The following is a 22,898-nucleotide window of genomic DNA, read 5'->3' on the forward strand; positions in this document are numbered from 1 at the left end:
AAGACTTTCTATGACTTCCTCATACAATTAAAAGCAAAGTATTTGGGAAGCCAAGCTAAATCTGCAAACAAATCACACAGTATCTCAGATCCTGTCTGACATAGCCAGGCAATCTTAATAGCAAGAGCTCTGGATTTTTTTCCTTCTATTTAACAAATATTGTTTCAGGAAAGTGCTCTTGACAAACTTCTTGGTGAGGATGAAGTCATCTTCTAGGGTGGAGCTGTTCATGTACCTTGCTGCTGCTCAAACTGCTATTTTGCTCCGTTCCCATCCTTTTCCCAGTTACTTGGTCCTGGCCAAGCTCTGGCACTTAAGTGATTCTGCCCCTGGTCAGTTTGACTCACTAAACCAGCAGGAAAGTAAATTCAGCAAAACCAAGTAAGCTACTTTTGTTTTGCTTGCACAAAGGAACTTACTGGCCCATTCATGCTTCTCTAAAGCTTCTCAGAAGTGGTGAAACGAATTACTAACATTGTGAGGCTGAAGCAGTTTTAAGTCAACTGGAAATCTCTGCTTTTCATATTAAATACAATCTGATTTTAAAAAAAAGAAAAAATTAAATTTAATTTAAATGTAATTAAAATAATGTTACTTACTATTTGTCTTCTGTTTTCTACCAGGTAGATGCCAACAATCCCTAGGAAAGATCCAAAGCCAAGCTAAGGCAAAGAACAAAACCAACAGAAATGCATGAGGTCAGCTTATCTGGACAACATACCAACACACACAGTGATATCTGAGCTAATGCACTACACAGTTGGGCTAAATGGGGTGAGTCAAGGGAAAAGGTGGAAGTTACTGTTGGACATAAATCATATAATGTAATGGGAAATGGCCAGGACTGCAGCTCTTCCATAGCTCAGTGCAAATTTTGTCACGCAGTAAACAGAAGTCTGTATAGACACACATCTATAACCTGACTACTGTTACCATTGTCATGTATAGTTTTACACAATGTAAAGCAAAAAACTAAGTAAAGTAGGAAAAAAAACCCACTTACATTTAGTCCACACATCATAATTTTTGAAAATTGCAAAGCTTTAGGCAATTGCAGACAGTTTTTCTCAAAAAATTGATGTGTTCCCCAAAGTTTAGACCCTTAGAATTACACCTGTTAGATTTTAATGATTGGACACTCTCACACAACCCAGAAAAAATACTTGCTACAATGCTAAAAGGACCAGTGCAGCCACAGGAGAGAGAGAGAGGGGAGGAAGGGACACTAAAGTAAGCTGGCCTTAATGTTCCAGTGTGGCTTCAACATCGGGATGGTAGGAAAAGCCTCCTCCTTACAATGGGCCCATGAAGGTTTGGAGCAGTAGAAACTCCTCAGATTCCCAGTTCCAGCCCCTCTCTGTAATGAGGCCTCTGAACCAAGCTCAGAGCCTCTCCTCCAAGCACAGATTAAGTTTTTAAGGACTACATGTCCCAGCCAAGGGCTTAAGCAATGCCCACAAATTCCTTGCTGTTCCGCACAGCTGCTCACAGCAGAAAGCAAATCCCCTGCAAGCATTTTACCCGCTCAGTATCACAAGAGGAATCCGTCACTCGCTTTCAGGAAAGAGACTGTAGGGAAAGGAGATTTGCTCTTGAGTGCTTTGGGAAATTTATGGGAAAGGGAGGCACAAGGACTAAAAGCAGAGACTTTGAAAGAGTGGGCAAGTGCACCCATGCTGACAGCTAAATAGTAGAGATACTTGGAACGGTGAGCAAGGACACTCTGTTCAGGGGACAGCGACTTTGCAAATTAAGATAACTACATCAAAATGACATCTGGTTCCAAGCCCCATTTTTCATTCCAACAGGAACAATCCATAAAGCCTCATTTATGGCTGATGCAGGGAGCACAAAATGAGTAATATCCATGCAAACAAAAAGAATGACCAAACACAGAACAATAACAATTAAATCAGAAGAATCACAGAGATCATGATGAAAGCCACAGAAGATCATGATGAAAGCCACAGCATTACTGAGATTGTTTTAGGGTTATATGAGCTAGTTTTTTGTCTTTTTAGACAACAGGCTATTTGGGAGCTCTGGGAGTCCAGGTCAGTATGGGGCTGGGGACCCTGTTGAAAGAGTATAGAAATAGCAAACAAAATAATACAGTAAGTAGTCACAGAGAAGTGGCAATAAATATTTAAGTATAAACGATATTTATAAGGAAATGAGGCTGAAGCAGTTCCGACTCTGTCTTTGCAGATAATCCCAAAACAGATGCTCAAGGACTAATCTACTAAATGCAGACATCTTCCAAAGAGTAATATCATATTAACTCATCTCACACAGAAATATTTTATGTTAATTACTTTGGATGCATAAGTATGGTAATACCTGGCACTATAAAGATGTATGTAGAAAAAGATTTTTTTCAAAACAAATTACAAGCGACCACATATGCGGGGAAATTAAGGCACTTAACTCTTCGTGAAGCCAGTGGGAACTTGGCAGAAGCCAAAATGTATTATGGATCTAACTCTGAAGACCTGTTCTGTAAATACTTCTAGAAACAAGTAAATCTCTGCCAGTGGAGAGATTCATAGCTGTCATCTTCATAGCTGTCTTCAAGGCAGGGTTAATTCTGCATAGTTTTTAAGACCAAAATTGCTTACCTAAGGTCAGTGGATGTTTCACCTCATCTACCAGCTGTGAAATTAATATTTTACTACTGAAGTCTATGAGAACTACACCTTATTTTAAATTTAAATTAACATTGTCTGTCCTCATATTCTTGCTTTTCTCTGAGCCCAGCAGTTAAATATGTAGTGACAAATTCACTCTCCTGGTTTAACTATCTGAGAGTCTGGGATCAGGGCTGTGCTGGTTTTCTAAGCTCCCTCTACTGTCAGCAGAGAAGAGAAGCACCTTTTGAGGGCGATTCAGGTCATTCTGAAGGAGGGGACAGTGAGAGGGAATTGTGCCCTCTGCTCTGCTGGGATCCCACCTGGACTGCTGCCCTCCCAGCCTAGCAAGGACATGGACATGCAGGAGTAAGGATAGAACAGGCCCACAAAGACAATCAGAGGGCTGGAGCACCTCTCCTATGGGAGCAGGATGAGAGAGTTTGGGTTGTTCAGCCTGGAGAAGAGAAGGCTCTGAGGAGACCCAATTACTGCCTTCCATTCCTAGAGGTGCCTTACAAGAAAACATGAAGACATAGGACAAGAGGTAATGCCTTCAAACTGAAAGAAGGTGGGTTTAGATTAGATATTAGGAAGAAATTCCTTACTGTGAAGGTGGTGGGACTGGAATAGGTTGCCCACAGAAGTTGTTAGTGCCCCGTCCCTGGAAGTGTTCAAGGCCAGGTTGCATGGGACTTTGAGAACCTGGTCTAGTGGAAGATGTCCCTGTCCATGGCAGAAGAGTTGAGATAACCTTTAAAGTCCCTGCCAGCCCAAACCATTCTATGATTCTGTGACAGTTTATCTGCCAATGCTGCACTGCAGTCAGTCACTTCTGGCAGTGAGGCAGAAACATAACAGTGCTGTCACACACCTCTGACCAGGCTTTTGGCAAGATACCATATAGGATTTGCACAGCACTTTTAATTCTTGCTAAATGTTTGTGATATTTAATATCTTGATGACATTTACATTGGCAATTACAAAGGAAAATTATTAATAAAAGGTTTTGTTTTCAAAGTATTCTAATAAATTCTTGCTTTTCTGTTTATTAATGAAAACAAGATTTTCAAAAAATATTTTAGCAGTTGATGTTTTTCAGATGAGTGAGTAGACATTGCATTATTCCTACAAGAAACTAAATGCTGAAATAACCTGTTTTGTACACATGGGTTTATTACTTATTCAAAACAGCAGTTTAAAAATGAAACTTCTTTCTAGGGATGAAGGCATATAATGGGTCTTACAAAAGATTTTATGTCAAATTTTGGAAGAAGAGACCTTTATCAGTATTAATCTATCTATTTTAGGTTAATGAAAGAGAATAATTCTGTTAAGGTCTTATTCCTGGAACTGCTTTTTGCTCTATTTATAAAACACCAGTCCTTATAGATCACTTTCCTAAAATTATCTTTCTGAAAGTCCTGCTCTCAACATAACACGAAGATGTAAGAGGAATTGTTTAGGAGGAACAGTTCTAACTCACAAATTATTAATGGTGCATGCACAGTATTAGAAGATCCATATCCCTCTTCCCTGGGCATTTCTTTCCATAGAGAGCAAGAAATTATGGTACCTCACCACATACTTTGGCAGTAGTGGAGCCACACACCTAAGTAGTGTCTAACTGTAAACATGTGAATTTCTTTCTTCACCTCTACCTCCCCTTAGTTGACTCAGCCCTTCTCTGTTTGCTGCCCACACTCCTTGTATTTAAAACTCAGCCCAGGTTTTTGTTTGGTTTGCTTTTTGGTTTTTTGTTGGTTTTTTTTTTTTTTACTCCAGGTGGTTACCCATTTTGGAATATAACTGATCCCTTCTCCTGAGATCAGAAAGAGCTTGGGGGTTGAACCAGAAAGGGGCTGGCAGAGCTTGAACCTTGTGGCTGGCAGAGCTTGAACCCAGAGGCCACAGAGGCACCACAGGGCAAAGCGGGCAGAGCTTGAACTTTGTGCCCACTGCAGGAAGGCTTTTAAGTAGTCTGTTCCCAAGGCAAAAACAAGACCAAGGATTTTGGAAACAGGATCTTGTATGAGAGGACTGAAGCAAGCCTGCAAGAAAGGGTGTTAGGGATTAGCCTCCCCCTGTCTTTTTGCAGGGCTTTCCCTGCCATGGACACAGCAGAATTCCTGGCACACAGACACAAGAGTGGAGCAGCTCTTCCTTCCATCAAAGCAGTGAAATTCTAAAAGGTTGTGCAAATCTATCCCGTGCCTACTGTCCAGTCACACAGACACCCACCTCTCTTGGAGACCAGTGGGAGTCTAGCACAGGTTTTCACACAGTTCCCTGAGCCCAGCAGTGAAGTGCAGTGCAGTGCAGTGCAGTGCAGTGCAGCCTTGTCCTCCTTCCACCCCCTAAAAGCCTCCCCTTTGGGGCACTTCAGAAAAATATTTTAGCCCCCTGCCTTACAACACACTAGAACTAGATAAAAAAAAAGCAGCATTTCTCTCCTGTGAAATGACACAGGACTAATGATCTTTTTTTCTTTTTCTTTTTTTTTTCAATGTATCAGAACTTTCCATTTACAGCTGATAATGATTTATTTGGATGTACTTGATATTCTAAAATGTTTTTTACTTACAACAATGCCTGGGTAGTAGCCTCCCACAGTAACATTTTCTGTTCTTGTGGTAGCTGCCAGACCTATGGTGAGTATGAAAACAGACACCACCAGCAGTGCGACTGTGAACCAAAGGGATGTCTTCTTCCTTTTTGCAAACTGTCCTGTAGGGAGTGAGGGGGAGAGGGGAAAAAGGAAAAGAGCTTTACATTGCAATCATGGCAGAACAAATACAAAATTATGAAAGATTTTCTTTTGTTCTGTAGATAATCCTCTGTTGTTCTCCCACTAAGGATAATTGCTGCCAGAAAACAGAAGGAATTAAAACCTGCAGAGCTGGCTAGAGTATAGCTTAATGCACAAGCATTAGGTGCAGGCATGAGATGAGTTTTTATTAAACTGAACAGTCAGTGACAATGATAATTATATAATTATGCCTTGTCTTCAGTAACATTTTTAATGGTTGTTCACGTTGGTGAGATCCTGCAGGCCTTATATTCTTACCTGTGTAAAGTGCCAATTTGACTCTATCTGGCCTGAACACAAAAATGAGTATTTTAAACAAGATTAGCAGGCGGTCTGCATGCTATCATGAAAATGAATGTGCTCTTCATGTTTACTGGGGTAAGAAATCTGTATCCTTGAAGCAAAGCTGTAATAGAGTTTATCAGGTAATGATACATGAGACTTTTCTAGCAGAGGCTGCTTTGTGAAATCCTTTCAGTCTCATTGGGATTTGGATCCAGATACCCCAAAGTGAAAACCAGCACGCACACTTCTAACTTCCAGCCTGCTCCAAGGCACTTAACCTGGTTATCCAGTGGCAGATCTGAGCTGTAGCCAGAGGTTACTCACACCAGGGCCCCAGCCCATAGCACAGACTTATGTAAGACTAAAAGAGCCATTAATACATGACTCTAACAAAAAAAGACACCCAAGTGATTCAAACTGTGGTCCCCATTTTTGGTGTTCTCACTCTGGAGTGTGCAGGATCACCCTGTAGCAGAGGGCCATGTGATGCCATGGTACCATACACTGCACCTGGGCAGGATGGAGCTCCTGAGAAAGCACACCTGGCCACAGCAGGGCCAGTCTCTCTCCCTCTGTGGCCTCAGGAAGCTGCCTGACTGCCCAGTCCCAGGAGAAGGCAGAGAGTGTGATGTTGCACTGAAGCCTGGAGGCAGCAGCCCTCAGCAGGAAGCAGGAGGTGAGAGGGGAAGGCAGGATTGTGTGGGTCAGGCTCTGGGGCACTGCTGGAAGCAAAAGCAGGGAAAATGCAGGAAAGACAAAATGAAAGCCAAAGCCATTTGCAATGAGTCACTTGAGTTTTGTGGCCATTTTAAAGTCACGTAACTCAGTTAAATGTTTATAGTTCAAAAGCCAGACTAGATTAGTGATGTTTGCAAACCAAGTCAAATAATTTCAATCAGTAAAAAAATGAGTTTATAATAACAAGCTGTGTTTGCTGACATTTCTCCAGTAGAACAACCAGTCAAAATTATTCCAGTCTTTTAGTATGAAATACAAGCAACTTTCCTAAGGACGAATACCATCTTTTGAGCTTACAAAAGTCTCTTTCACCTGCATGTACAAAGGTTTCCTGATAAAGATAAAGAATTCATTCCTAACACTTGCCCAGCACCTCTCCTCCAGCCTGTGTCTGCTGTCTTCCTCTGGCAATTCCCTGTTAACCCATGGAGGATCCCTGGGCACATGAAAGCAGAGAGATTATTTGTTAGCAACCAGTTTTTCACCAAGTGTAGGGAGTTGAAGATGGATCTTTCAGAGAAGCCGGTTCACATGGCTAAAAGGGAAAACAAGATTTCAGATGTGCAGCTCCCCAAATTAGCTGTCATTCCTACAGATTAAAATGAGTCATTCCAGATTGTAAATATTACCTGATGCCTTTGCCATACCTTATCATCTTTGAAAAGTCATGGAGATTAAAGAATCCCCAAAACTGAAGAAAGGCAAATGCTCCACCTGTTTTTAAAAAGGCCAAAATGAAGATTCAGGGACTTAGAACCAATCAACCTCACCTTGGTTCCTGGTATGCTGGGACCAAAAAGGTGGAGTAAGTCTTCTTGTTAGACATTCTGGTCACAGAAGGAAAAGGTGATTGGCAACAGTCAGGATGGATTTACCAGAGCCAAGTCATGTCTGGCCAGCCCAGGTGCCAGCTATGGCAAAAAGACTGGACTTGAGGAGCACTGGATGTCTTTTGCCTTAATTCTAGCAAGGTTTTTAACATGATGCCAAGTTCTGAGCAAAGGAAGGAACAATGCATTGCAATGATGCAGGTAAAGGACTGCCAGGCTGCAAAGCAGCTCTGCTGGAAAGGACCTGGGGGTATTGGTAGATTATGAGCTGATCATGAACCAGCAGCGTGCCCTAATAACAGAATCCTGGGCTGTACTAACAGGAGCATCACTAGTAGATCAGAGGAGCAACTACACCCATCTATTCAGCACTTTTTAGATGACACAATATTGCACTCATTTTTGGGCCCTCAATATAGGGAAATACATAAGTTAACTGCAATGACTTCATCAGAGAACTGCAAAGAAGGTCAGGGGCTGGCTCTCTCTGTATGAGAAGAGGCTAAGGGAATGGGACTTGCTCAGACTGAAGATGAGATGACTTTTGGCAGAGCTAGTTGGAGTCCTCCAATTCCTTTGAGCTGTTGTCAAGAGAACAGACTCAGGCTTTTCATAATGGTGCACAACGGGAGGAAAAAAACCAGCAGACAAACTGAAATACAAAAAAGTGTTTCAGACTGGGTATAAGGAGGAAAAAGTCAACATTAGGACAGTCATTGGAACAGGTTGCCCAAATAACTTGTGCCCTCTCCAACTTTGCAGGTTTTCAGGATTCAAGCAGAAAAAGCACTAAGCAACCTGGCCTGACTTCATAGTTAACCCAGCTTTTAGCAGGGTTGGAATTTCAGCTGGGGTACCATCCTACCTGAATTCTTCAATGGTTTTATGATAGTCAAGACAGCCAGACTGAAAGTGGGTTGGGTATGTGTGCTCATATCCTCTGATATGAAGCTGCAGCTGCAATGCAGGATATCCCTTCAGACATACTCTGAAGGGATATAGGAACACAAACCTTCCCAAAGCCAGTGGGGCACATGCTCCTCAGCCAAGACTTCTTGAAACCACTGAAAAGTGCCTGAGGAGCCAAGCCTCCTCAGAATAGCACCTGTACTGGCAAAGGTTGATAAGACTGGATGGATAAAAAGTATTGGTCACACCCACCCTCCTAAGTTCTGATTATGAATAATGAAAGGCATGAGTTTGATTGCCCTGAGTTGCTGGAAAATGTCTTAAGAAAAGCATGCTCATATTTATAACTGGAATAAATCTGAGGTGGATTTAGTGAGACAGAATAGAAAAAGATGTCATTATTTTTAGGGACATTTTTTGGTAGGAACTACATCTTGACATTGAAATTTACACATGCCAGAAGAAATTTATGAATGCACTACTCTTCAACCCTCATATTTATTATCTATTAGCACCTGCATCTCAAAATAGTGGCAAATATCCAATTGTACCTCCCCTTTTGCATAGTCTAGGAAACTCTGACAAGTAACTATGTTGTTAGCTATGAACTCCACCCTTAGGAGAGATGACTTGCACACAGGGGCACAGAAAGGCCCTTTCTGGAGAAGAGGCTGGCACAAACAAGGACTTATTCTCAAAGACTTCCATGCTCAGAGAAGATGAATAGAAATCAGCCTAAATTGTTTTTTTTTATCATGGCTGTTTGGCTTTCCTTAGTCACAACAATAAAAACCTTTGCTCAGTCCAAGTATGTATAATTACATGCATATAATCCACCAGCATACTGGGAGGCCTATGTAATATTTGTAAAGCAGCTTAATATCTTCAGAAGTTACTGCTGCAAAGGGTTCCCACAATTAAAAGGCTTCCTTTTGCAATTTCAGTCATGTTGGGTCCCAAGATTTTTCAAGCTTTTCTTTGCTGCTGTTGGTAGCAGTTGCCATGCAGTTTATTTGGGTCTGTTTCTCATGTACCTGCCAGCCAAAGCCCCATGCCAGACTCAGAAACCCTGTCTCCAGCTCAGGCAGTGTGCCTGGCCCAGCCTTCTTCCCTGACACTCTGTGGCAAGGCTTGGACTGAAGGCTGTCCATACACAAGAGTAGCAATTAAATTAAGAGCAGAGGAAACATTGCAGTCAATATTTGTAGCCTGAATTTTCTTCCAACACCAATGTTCCTGGAGTGCAGGAAACAGTTAATGGAGGCCATCCGCTTTCTGATCTTTTAGTACTGAAGTAACTCTCAGAATAATTTTGACATTTATTACCTTCAACTTCTTTAGCAATGATTTGGTATGAATATTATTAAGCTCCTATTCTGGACCTTAATGCAATTTAATTATAACTTTAAGTTCTTATTTTTAGCATGCCAAAACCCAAGCTTGTAGGAAGAAACCTTCTCCTATCCTTATCAATAGCATTAGCTTGAGACTGGGGTCAATAGAGGGTGTGAATAAGTTATTAATATCTACTGGCAATATTCTTCAGCAGTTTTGGCCAATGAAGTATTGACTGAGCCTTGGGCACTAAGTTTTTTGCAGTATTAACTGCAGCAGTAGGCACTACAGATAAATGAGAGAGGTAACAGAACTTCCACATGACAGGCTTGTGCTTTGCCTGGTGCAGACCTAAACTGTGCACAAAAAGGGACAGTCACAGAAACACTCTCTGCTTTGCTCACTAAACATCTGTCAGGAAAAATCTGGAAAAATATTTGCTTGAGCCCTGCTTCCACAGTGGAAGGTGACAAAATGCCACCAGGACAAGGGAGGGAGTCACTGGACTGCTGCCTCCTTGGGACAGAGAAAGGCCTGTGAGGAGGGAAATTGAGATCACCCTCCAGAGAGCAAAAAGAAAAAGTGCCTGCTGAAGACCACACTCTGCTGCACTCAGAAAAAACTTCTGCCTGTTCTGCCAGAAAACAAAATTGTATTACAATGCTCTGTTTGCAATGGGTGGAGATTAAATTACATTTATAGGGAGACTATGGAAAAATAAATGGTTTTGTGGGGAGGGTATGTGTGAGATTGCAAAGTGGTGGGTCTAATCATGAATAGGAGGGTCTGGATTTGAACAAAGCAAAGAGTGAGTTTAAGAGGAGAATGAATTAATTAATGATGAAACGTGTCCATGGCACAGAATGTGTCCAGGGGCCAAGGGAAGGAAAGAATAGAATGAAACAGCATCTCTCCACCTTGGAAAACCTCCATACAATCTGCAACTAAACTAAAAAAATTCTACATTTAGATCAAAGAAACTATACTTTGCTAACTTCACTACTTCTTCTAAAATCTATCTTCAGACATCACAAAGTTAAAAAGTGTGGCATAACTTTTGGTGAGGAAAAAAGTCACTGTAGGATGTAGCAGTTAGCTGGGATTACAACCACATTTGCTGAATATTAGCACTACAAAATTCCATACCTTCTTCTTTGATCTAGTTATGGTGATCAAAATGGAAACATTTCTTTCAAGTAATGCCCCAGCGTGATGTTTATTAGCATCTTACCATGAGAAAAAGAAGGAAACTTTTGTAACAGGAAAAAAATAGTGCATTTTTATTATATAATGGATACTACTAAAAATTGTGACATGTTTCAGAGAGTGGCATTAAGTACACAGAAAAAGATAATTTAAGTGGAAATTCACCACAGACAAACGTTAGTACCAAATGTATCTGCTGTTTTGCTGCTATTGAGAAAATTTTTAGGAGATTTTTGGAGCTAGATTATAAATTTTTAATTGCTACAACACTCACTTCAGTGCCATCTCTCTCTCAACTACAGTTTTGTGTATTTTAAAAACTGTTTCATGCCAGTGAAATTGAATTAATCCTACATTGCCTCCCAAAATTAAACGTGACGGATTGAGATGCTTAAAAGAGATGCTCACACCTGCTGTTGGTGATTACTTTCCCTTTTCTGATTAAATGCTTGACTTGTCCAGAGTGCTGAACTAATTAAACCAGATGCAACAGCATTCATTTCAAGCCACAAGACAGCAGCTTTTATTAGGCCCATCTCTTACCTTTTTTATTAATTTGTTGAGTAAGCTTCTACAAGTGCATTATATATTCAAGACCATGGGAAAGAGTTTACAATTCTACTACAAAATATCCATACTGAACAAAATGAAAAAGCAATCCCACAAGCCCTGATACACTATGTAGTATGGCTATAGTAAGTGATACCATGCAGTATCACTGTGACCTCATTGTTTTGGCAGCATTTGTTTCACCAATAAATAATTTAATGAGCTGCTAATCACTAGTTTAAAGCTGGCATACAGATTCTTCTTTTTCCCATGACTACCTGAAAATGTTTTTAAGTTACAGCACATCTTCCACGGCCACATTATCAACACCAACATAATTTTTCTTCCAAGTTTAAGACAAAAATTAAGATCTGGTACATTTTTTCACTCAGCTGTTAAGATCCTTCAGTGCATAGCAAAGTCTCTGCTTACCCTTTCAAATGTTACACAGAGTAATTGCCAGCAGTAAGTTCTGTATTTTCTAAACTTTAACAATTTCCGCTGGAATAAGGAAATACTTGACCTTTCTTTTGCCTATGCGTTTGTATTTCAGGACGTACGCTGTAAACACAAGCCATACAATTAGAAGAACCAGGAGGACAGGAACGAACCCAACACCTGTCCCCAGCCCTCCCCGCACCTGCGGGCACCGCCGCCTGCTCCAGCGCAGCCACCGGCCAGCACGATGGCTCCTGCATTAATTTCCTGCCCGCGTCCCGCACCAAGCTATTCCTCCGAATGGTAAACCTCCAGCAGAGGGATTCGCCCCGCGCTGCTGAAAGCTCTGAAGACGAGCCGGTATTTTTAAACACCTCGGCGAGCGAGCGGATGAGCGGCAGCGCGCACCGCGCCGGCGATCCCGGGCTGAGCCCCCCGGCACCGCCGCTCTGCGGGGCACAGTCCGGGCACAGCCCCCGCCCGCGCCCTCCAGTCCCATCCCGTCCCGTCCCATCCTGTCCCGTCCCATCCTGTCCCGTCCCGTGCCGCTGCACGGAGCCCGGGGCAGCCCGGCCGTCCAGCCCTGCCGCCGGCTGCCGCTCTGCCCCGCGGCATCCCGGGGCTCACGCACCCGGCGGGGCAGATGCCGGGCTCACCTGTGGGGTCCAGCACGGCCAGCGGGCCCGGCACGGCGGGGGCGGGCGGCGGGACCATCCTCTCCCGGGGCGCCTCGCCCCGCTCCGCTCCGCTCCGCGGCCGGCGCTGCCCGGGGCGCGGCGGATCCGCCCCGCGGGGCGCGGCGGGGCCGGGGCGGGGCGAGCGGCGCTGCCCCCGCCGCGGGGGGACCCGGCCGCCCGAGCCCACCCGGCCCCGCTCGCCGCAGCTCCCGGTGCCGGTCCCCGGGGGAAGCGCGGACCAGGTCTTTTCTTGTGCAGCCGTCAGCCGCTTCATTCATTATATGTCCTACCCGGGTCTCAGCCTTGGCATCACTTCTGGATTTCTTCTTGGCCAATCTGACACCTGGTAGAGATCAGAATTGTCCCAAACTTTCCTTTCAGCTTTATTCTTCACTTAAAATATATATATTTAGATATAAAAAGCCGAAATAAAACGCAACAGCAATCAGAAATACTAAGTAAATTACTACAGCTGGCATCTCAGAGACATAGGTTAAGAAAGGTGTAAGACAGGAAATGTCAATAGTCAAGAGATGCTGCAGGGCTGTTCTTTTTCTTACATGATGTCTATAAATTTCTCAACCTCACTATCTCAGTTTTTATTCCTTCTGCAGATCCTGACTCTTGTCAGAGTCTTGCCCAGGAACTGCCAGCTGTTGCTTCTAGTGCAGGCTTCTGTCTGCAAGAGAGTCTAGCAAAAACTGAGAAGAAATAGCCAAAGGCACTGCGCTGTTTTGATGTCCACTGTTCCTTTTGCCTGACTTCCCTACGGCAGAGAACATAATAAATTTTTTTTGTGGAAAGTGTTTTGATAGGCTGCCAAGCACTTTGCTTATATTGTGTTCTCCCACTTGCAAAAAGCACAACTCTACTTAACATTCTTGTTTTTCTTCTGTTCCAACCTCTAAATGTATATGTATATATGTATTTAAGTTCTTAAGTCTTTGGCAGATTTCCCAAGGAAATGGTTAGATGAAAAGAGACAGCTTTCTCAGGTATTACCCCTGTAGTGTATAAAGATAAGTAAGCCAGGAGCTAAGGCTAAACACAAATCCACCTTTTTTCTCTTTGCATCTCTAACCTGAAGAGGTAGAAGAAAGGAGAAAAAACAGGGTAGAGGTAGTATTTGTACTATTAATTACTAGTTTTTAATAGAAATAAATGAAGTAATAGATTGAGAAAACACAGATGGTGATGGTACAAATAACAAATTTGTTTGAAAGTGGTCGTGGATAAGAGTGATACAAATGCCCCAAAATCTGGTAAAGACTCTCGGGTTTGGGGATGATATGAATAGAAGTTTTCATCAACAGTAAATAACAGCAAGGTTGGGGAAGACTTTAATTCCCCAGACAGATGCAAAACAAAGACCATACACAGCATTTATAATCAGGTCTGATGGACAATAAACCTTTTATTTACCAGCAGTCACTGTTCAGACTCAACAGCCTAAAGGGGGGCTGTTCTATAATTCTTTTCAGTAAAATGTAAGGTATTATAAAAACTATAAAAAATCATTTGATCATAGAAAATTAACTTTGATGAATAACTAACATTATTTACTGCAAATTTCTTGAGAACCAAGAATAGATCTACAAAAATATCCTACAGTCTTGGATATCAGAGGGAAAACATTAAGAAACAATGAAAAATGATTGATGAGGCTGCATGGCCTAGCATTTGAGCATGGAAGAATCATGGACTTACTTTAAATCCAAAATGGAATGTCCTGTGTAGCACTTACATCCCATAAAAGAGGTTGGAATAGATCAAGAATAATTGTGGAGCCAGTGGATAAGTATCTACCTGAAAATGAATGGACCTACAGGAAATAGAAGAAGTACAGTTTGCTGGGTTGGAAACTGCAAGGTCAGAGAAAAAAAATTGATAAAAATCTAGCTGAACCAGATGTTGCAAAGAAAAGGATAACAGATAGCAAGGAATTCTTCAACTACACAAATAGAAGTGATTCAAAGAAGCAAAATATGTGGTAGATAAATGTCAGGGATGAGATGAAGGCTGTTCAAATATTGAATAAATACATTGCCTCAGTTTTCAATGAAAAGAAAAAATTAAGGTGAGAGTATTTACAGAGCGCATAAAACAAGCAAGATAATGTAAAAGATGATATTATCATAAGTTAGGCTGTTTCTTGTGACAGGTCCTGGAAAATGACAACCCAAATGTTGAAAAAATTGGTATCAGTCTTGTAAAGTCCTGAGCAACACTTTTGCTAAATCAGTGGAGTTGAAGCACTGTTACTAAAGATTGCTGGAGAACAGGAAACCTGTCTTCTAAAGAGGCAGAGGAAAGGAGAGGAACAGCAACTCCTTGCCCTGTTAATCTGACTGAGAAAATTCTTAGAGGCAAGTGAAAAATGGGTTCAGCTACATGATGGTTCATCAAAGCTAGATCAAGTCAGACTACCAAGATGTTTGATAAGGTGATTCCTCAGGCAAAAGCATTGCTTTAGTGAAGTAAATCTGTCTGGATGTCTACACATTAATGGGGTCCTTTAGAGGAAAAGTCTTAACATGGAGAGGACAGCTGCAAGTATGGGTCACCATCAGATATGGAGTATGTGTGCTTGTGGCATATTTTTCAAGATAATGTTTGCATTCTCACCCAAAAGGTGCCTTGTCAGCAGTAAGCCTGAAAGCCTCCAGCATGTCCTTGATTTCCTCTCCTGCTTTACTGTGGCACACTGCAGGTTTGAAGGATTTTTGCCTTTTTTCCTACAGGTCATCACTGTGGTAGTGCATTCTTTGGAAATGAGGTTGGTCACTCATGAGATTTCTATCCTGTGGGTTCCTGAAGTATTTTTTTCTTTATTTTGAACATGATCAATCTGTTTGATTTTTCTTTCCAGATCATGTTTTCTAGGCTAACAGACATTATCTTTGCTTCCCTCCAGCCTCTGTGTCATCACACTCTTTGTGGGGCACATCTTTCTTTGAGGATGATGCAAAATGACTGGGCAATATTCACAGAATCACAGGTTGGAAGGGACCACAGTGGAACACCTGGTCTGACCTCCCTGCTCAAGCAGGATCATTCTAGAACACATTGCACAGGATTGTGTCCAAACAGTTCTTGAATATCTCAGTGCGGGTCACTCCACAACCAAAACTTATAATTTTGAATTATAAGTCTGTCTAACAGCATTATTTCTCTAAAATACTCAACAGTTTCTCCCAACTTTATATTGTCTGCAAAATTTAATGTACTTTATATCCAAGGCCATCAGTGACCATACTGAACATTACCAGACAGCACATCTGCACCTTGTCTTCCAGGATCATTGATAGGTATGACTCTCCAGGTACTTATTTCATCTCCTCTGTGCTACTGTAATTTACACTGTTTCTCTGTAAAGGGTCTGGTACAGGCTCAGAAATCAGTCACAGAGACTACCAGTGTGAAGCAGCTTAAAGGCCCCTATGCAGCCAACTCTTCACCACAGTACTTGGACTACTACTGTACTCCTCAAAAAGTCTGGGAACTGTCTCCTCCTCTCATTATTTGAATGTCCAGCAGAAAGGTAAGCCAGTCATTGCTGAGGCAAAAATCAGGATGTTTAATTAGCTGGCTTGCCAGTCATACAAGGTCATGACAGTAAGGCAAGTAAATTTCCTTGGTTCATAGCATATAAATAGAATTTATTGGCATGGTTAGTGGTACAGTCCCTTGAGAAGTACATTGCATTAGTTCAGCTCAGCAGTATAAGGGAATCATGCAGGAAGTGAAAGGACCAAGAGAAGTAGCCCTGAGGCTGAGATAGATGGCCACTGAATATTTGAATAAATATGGCTATTAAAAACCAATTTCTAGGCGATTCTCTTCAAAAATTCTGCTTCCTGGTGCCAGTCAGTATCCAGGGTTTGTTTTATTAGCACAAGATTTAAAAGACTCTGCCTGACTTCTTTAAAAGGTACTTGAAAAGGTAAAGCTATTTACAGCATTGTTCAGAGGCACCAGGAATAAGCGAGTGACACATTCATTCGTGGTATTTGTTTGTCAAAAGCAGGCTTAAATTCTTTAATTGCCTTCAGTGCACTTTTCACCTACTAATTTTTGCAGTCAGTTCTTGAATTCTATAAACTTTTAGCATTCACAGCATGCTGTGACAGGGAGCTCCATGTGTGCTGTGTGAAGACATGGGATGCACCAAAGGGAACAAGAGGCAAACTGAAAAGAGCAAGATAAAAGTCAAGTTAAATGTCAGATATATTTAAAATCGTAGGAGAATATACTTGAGGACAGGTACATGGCCCTTACAAAAACACCCCAACGAAACAACAAGCAAACAATTGCTCCAGGATACCAGAAGACATCGTGTTATTTATATGTTAATAAAGCTAGATATGAAAAGTGTGGATAATGTACTGCAGACCATTCTTGTGCTGTAGCTCATAGCCTTATCAAGACAACAAATCTCTGAAAACTGAAGTAAAGAAAAGGTTTTCAGAGAAGTACTTGGTTTTGAAATATTGTCATACTGATAGAGCCTAAGTTTATATGAGCATATGTGCCTCTGCAACATGGTTAATAAAGGTGTGTTTGAAAGGTATCAACAATAGCACATCAGAAGCATGACTGAAGAAAAACCAAAAAAACTTGGTTAGTATTGTGAATAGTTACAGTAATTTGTATATGGGTAGAAATGTCTACACAGAAGTATTTATACCAGTCCAAACAGGAACAGATCATCAATTTTAGGAATGCGTGAGGGAACTCCTCTGGAAAAGGCCTCTTAAATTTCAAAACTATGCCATCACCAAGAGAATAAATCAATCTGGAATGCAAATGTAGTAATGAAATTTTTATAACAGGCATAATTTCAATTACACTTCTAAAGAGTTAACATAGAGTTTGATTAATTATTTTTCCTAGCTCAAAGCATTTTAAAAAATTCCTTTGATAGCACAGTGAATTATACTATCCCTTCAAATTAAGTTTTTTGAAGCCCGGAACTAAGTAAGACACTCAGTACATTTTCTCATGTCAGCTGGTGCCTTATTTAGTCAGGTGCCATCCATCCATGTCTGCTGTAGTGACACCAAGTCAAGGACAATGTGTAGCACAGTCTCAGTGAGGGAAAAGAGCTCCTCGTGCCTCACTTGTCCCATCCAGGCAGGGTTGTTTGCACCATATATTCTGAGCAGCTTTGCTTGGTTGAGTTTTAAGTCTCACTTACGAAGTTCTCCTTTCCCTCGACAGGCAGTTTTACAAGTTTAATGGAAAATGAGGAGAGTCAAGAGCCAAGTTCCACACTGACAACCCCTCAAGAGCAGTAATATACCACAACATTTGTCAAAGTGATCTCCTACTCCTAATTGTTTTACTGATGTACTCCTTGAACTTCAGGAACTCACCGTACTCTTCATAAACTCTGGACAATGAGATATGGAATTAGAGCCATATTCTGACATGCACTGCAGCTTCCTCTGAATCCAAAATGTCTTGTAAAATCTGTAGAATGTGGTAGGGTGGCTCAGCTGGGAAGAAGAGAGAGGAGGAAGAGGGTGAGCAGAGACTTGTGGGTCAGCCTTGGAAGCCTGTTCTAGAAGGAAATCAACCAGCCATGGAGAGGTATCCCAGCAATGTCGAGTCAGTCTTCTTCTCCTTCTCAGAGGGTCCTTAGGAACCTCCTACCTATTTAGAAGGGAAAAAGATGGCAGGCTCTTACTGCAGTCCAGTGTTTCAGCATTTTCACAGCACTCACATCCACTGAAAAGATCACAACTTCAGCATTTCTTTCACATAAGAGAGAAGCAGCTTGCCAATTCTTAAAATTGTGCTTCTGTTTAGGAATTAATTAAGATGTGAAGGTGTAACAGAAGAGAGACCATAAAACCTGACTTGGAGGCTGGGTCCTCCTGAAGGACATCATGTGTTGCTGGGGGGATGAGGATTCCTGGTCATTTGACAGAATAAAGCAGTGAATGAGATGAGTCACTGGAATTTAGCTGGAGACAGTACAGGACATGCAAACAGCAGGTGGGTTCCGAGTGTCAGATCCAAGGTTGTTCAGCTAGAACAGTGACTTACAGAGGCCACTGCTTTAGCTAAGCTGCACCTTCAGCCCTGTAAAAGTCACCTCTACACCATCCCACTTGTGACTGTAGCCATGCTGGCTCAAAACCACCTGAGGAACCTGGCCTTTACATTTTAGAGGGAGGATATCCTCCATTCCCTGTTGATACTTCTGTGGGAAAGAAATTCTTCCATTAAAAGTTAAAATGTCAGCACTCTGTCTTCCCAATGCCTAGCTCGGTTCATTATGGCAGCACAAAGGAAGGGCTACAGACTAGTTATTTCTTCTGCTTGATTTGAAAGTACCAGAATTAATGGTGCATATGGTGACATGGACTGCTTGTGGAGATAAAGAGGAGATGTAGGGTTGAAATTTAAAAAGGTGACAGGTTTTAAAATGCATTCTCTACCGTCAGGGCTAAGACACTTTCAGCAGCAGTTCAGAGTCTTACATGTACTTTGTTTTGTAAAATGCTATGTTGCCAATAAAGGAAAAAAGAGTTAAAAGTAGCTGGTGGAAAATGACTTGCTGCCAAGGAGATTTAACTGGCCAGGAGATGGACTATGGCTTGCTGCCATGGATGTTTAGACATACAAGATGACGATGAAAGATGTAGAGATGAAAGATGATCGCAGCCCAAAGTGTTTCACAAAGGAGAAAAGCATAGCAGAAAACTTTATTTGGATATTTTTAATAGTGTTCTCCTTCCCTGGCCCTTCCCCATCCTTTTTTTTTACAGCTCTGGGGCCCTCAAATTCAGAGTGGTTAAGTGGAACATGTTACATGTCTTCTTCTATTGCCTTTTGATCTCATTGTCCAAAGTATTCTATGAAATTATCACATTTTTATGCTAATAGTAAAAATAAACTCAGTCTAGGAAGAGCTTATCACTTCTATGTTTCTTCTGCCCCTAATTTTTTTGTTTCCTTTGGGTGTCAGTCATAGATCCTTCCCTTGGGCACAGAGCTGTTCATTTAAACAGCAGAGTCCCTGTGCCTTGTGTGGTTAGACCACAAAAACAGTATTTTCAACTGGACAGGACAGCACACACAAGAAACCAAGAGAAACCTCTCTAAGCTGAGAAGATCTAAGCCATCAATAGATGTTGAGACTGGATTAAAATGACCAAGAGTTAGACTGGTGTTTGCAAGGCTTGCATCCTCAGTAATAAGACCCCTTTCCTGCCTGTGCACCCCCAGAGATGGAGCCCTCAAGTCACCAGATGTATTTTGTGCAGATGTATTTTGTGCAGGTGAAGAGGGTGTTCCTGAAGGAGCAGGACAAAATCAAAGTTCTTCAGTCTTACTTGGTCACTGTGGAGAACATTCTGCTGCCCTGGAATAAAGCTCTGCACAGGGGAGTGGGAGGGTCAGCTCGAAATGTGACAAAATGCCATGGTGTAGGAGGAGTTGGGGACTCTCCATGTGCCACCACTGAGGAAAGCCCCATGTTAGCTGGCTGTTCTGTTCCTCCTCAGCAAACAAACTACAGCTATGGGGAGCAAAACAAGAGATATTCTTTGCCTTTGGATGCATGAAAGCAGATACATAAGAGGAATAGAATGAGAGCAGGAAATCAGTCTCCCTAACATGTTTTTTCAGTGTTAATGAAAAAAAGTCACTAAAATATGGGTGGGGGAAAAGTAGAGTGAGAGGTGAAGCCGTGTGGGCTGGATACACTGAAACACCTGTGAACATAAAGGTGCAAATGGAGCCCAGGCTGATTTCATAGACTTCTAAAGGAAAAAATAGATTGTATTTGGAGGTGAGGTGACTGTTGGTAGCAAGCAGATTCCATGATAAATGGAACATTCCTTTTGCCTCAGAGATCATGTATGATGGTTTACATCTGATATCCCATTAACTCTGTTCACTCACATGACAGCTCCTTCAAACAAGTGGGGACTTGGGGTGGTAAGATGGGTTTGCCTCCAGGGTCCCTTACAGATCCTTCCCAGATTTTGATCAAGACACCATTCCCAGGCTGATTCCCTGGGACACTGCATCTGCTTGATTCCAGCATAAATGCAACAACAGCAGATGATTCACAGATTTCTGGCCCTTTTTCCTGAGGATCTACAAGACCATGATTGTCTATTTATGAATCGACATTTTGTGTATATTTTGTCAATAAGGAAAATAAAGCTGCAATAAAGCTAATTTTTTAAATAGGTCATCTTCAAACATATTTTATTTTTTTCCTAGTGGATTTGTGGAGGGAATAATGCAAGGAACTTTTAGAAAAATGTGCTGGCCACTTTCAGAAGAATATAACACTATATATTTATTTGTGCTAACATTCACATATCTTTCCCTTTCCAAGAGCAACATGGATATTATCCAGTTTTCATAAATAACTGGTATGCCATGTCAGCAGTATGTCTTTATTATTATGTTTTGCTGTATCTTACCATATTCTGTGAAACCCTGAGTTGATAAACAGACAATATCTCTTATCACACAATTCTGTAACATCTTGATTCCCTACATATATTTTTCAAGTCACATTTGAAAGTGTTATTTTAAAAATTATTTTTGTTATCACTGAAGCCATTGTAATAGGTACTGAAAACTCTTGGTACAGCAACCTAGTAGATGTCTGCTTCATGTCCTGCCCTACAACTCATCCCTTTGACTTCCATGGACACCTCCCCACCAACTCTACTGTACTGTGAGGAAAGCAGATCCCTCAAACTAAGCAGCAAATTTTTCTGACTTCAAGTGGCCAGTGGGCTTCAGAGGGTGTGTAAAGTATATAAATGCCCCTTGAACACAGCTCAGTGCAGAACTGGGTCCTCTAATCTTAAAAGCTTTTTATTTTCTCTATCTATACAGAAAGGACTGCCTAAAGTGAAGTAATAAAGTTTTATTAGGGTGACTGGGCAAATGTCTGAGCCACTGGTCTGTGGGAAAGGCCTGGAGGCATCCAGGCAGGTCATCCAGAAACCATGGACCATCTCCCAGCAGTATCTAAAGGGTATGGTATATATAGCAGATGGTGGTAGGAAAAGGCAGTTCTCTGCAAAGATATTCAAACTATGCTAAGGGCAGTTTTCACTGCCTTGCTACCAAGGTACCAGAACACAAAAGAGTCTGGAAGCTAACCAGTAAGTTTCTGACTTCCCTGACAATTATTTATAACTGCTTTTCCATGAGCAGTAGTACCTTGGTGTTAGGAGCTGTGCCATCTGTCAGAAGATCAGCTATAAAGGTGGGAATCTCCATTTCCAATTGCACAGAGCCTTCAGTCCTGGCTTTGTGGCATGTTGTGATTCCAGGGAAAGGACACTATATTGCCCTGCTGCCTGAGGAGTCACCACAGGGATGGGGAAGGCTGTGAGGACAGGCAGAAAAGCATTGTGGAGATGGAGTCATTGAAAAATCTGTCTTTGGAGAAGGAACATTTGCTGAGAGCTCATGATAATGTGAGGGCTTTGCTTGTTCAGCCCCTATGGCAGCAGCAGTTTGGAAGTGTCAGGAGTTTACAGTGTCCACACTAGACCATGAGGATACTGATAACTGGGACAGAGTGCAGATGAGGCTTCAAAAATGCCTAGTGAATGAAATGTAATTTCACACAGCTAAAACTGTCTCACTGCCATAAATCCCTTATATAGGCAATCTATTTCTATTTAAATATGTGTACAGGCATGCTCACATGTCCTGTTAAAATGTGCTGTTGGATTCATAAAAGCATGAGCCATACCATAAGTCCTCAGCTGGCCTCACAGCAAATACAACTTCTTTTAACTGTAAAACTTTGACTTTACTTTGACTTTTTCTTCATTAATTGATCCTAAGTTCTCCACATATATTTGGTACCACAATTAATCCTAAGGATACAATTTAATATTAGAAATAACCTGATGGCTCCCAAACCCAAGGTTTCAGCCTGCACTGCATAAATGTACCTGCTCCTGCCCCTGTGCCTCTGCACCTTGCCCAGGAAAAGAAAAATTTGAAGACTAACTCAAATAACAATTGGACATATTCCATATGCTATTCTTTGCCTATCAATCTGCATGGTTATTCAGAAAAAAGCCATTTCTTGAGCACCTGTGCAAACCAAAACCTCACCCACACAGAAGTTATGAACATGTACCAGAAGATACACATTGAGCAGTTAAGAACAACCCAGCTGATCTTGAAACTGGAACCATGCAGTAATCCTGAATTAGAATCACAGAATCATTTAGGTTGGAAAAGATCACTAAGATCATTGAGTTCAACTGAATTACCTCAACCATTACAAAAATTTGCTCTGATTTTGGGTAAGGATGCAGTTTTGTGGTTCTCTGCATCTGTTGGGCTGCGCAAGATAGAAAGGGGACTACACCTAATTTAAAATAGCTGCTTTCTGCATTTGAATAGCCAGATCTCAAACATGCTGTGCTTGGCCTTCATTTTAAATAATACTTACACAAGGCTCCAAACTAGATGTGATCACAGCTGTCAATAT

At 41.6% G+C, this 22,898-nt stretch overlaps 1 protein-coding gene across 1 annotated transcript in view; it reads right to left on the reverse strand.

The window, feature by feature from the left end:
• The window catches only part of TMEM255B (transmembrane protein 255B), a 67,428-nt gene extending 54,966 nt beyond the window's left edge, over positions 1 to 12,462 (reverse strand). The window contains exons 1-3 of the mRNA XM_030234677.2: positions 12,383 to 12,462; positions 5,212 to 5,354; positions 600 to 662 (exon numbers count right to left, since the gene is read on the reverse strand). Coding sequence (XP_030090537.1) covers positions 600 to 662; positions 5,212 to 5,354; positions 12,383 to 12,440 — 264 coding nt within the window. The 5' untranslated portion in view covers positions 12,441 to 12,462. The remainder of the gene's footprint in view (positions 1 to 599; positions 663 to 5,211; positions 5,355 to 12,382) is intronic.
• Positions 12,463 to 22,898: the final 10,436 nt, after the last annotated feature.

Source organism: Serinus canaria, chromosome 1 (assembly GCF_022539315.1).
Source record: "Serinus canaria isolate serCan28SL12 chromosome 1, serCan2020, whole genome shotgun sequence".
In the NCBI taxonomy this organism is placed as follows: Eukaryota; Metazoa; Chordata; class Aves; order Passeriformes; family Fringillidae; genus Serinus; species Serinus canaria.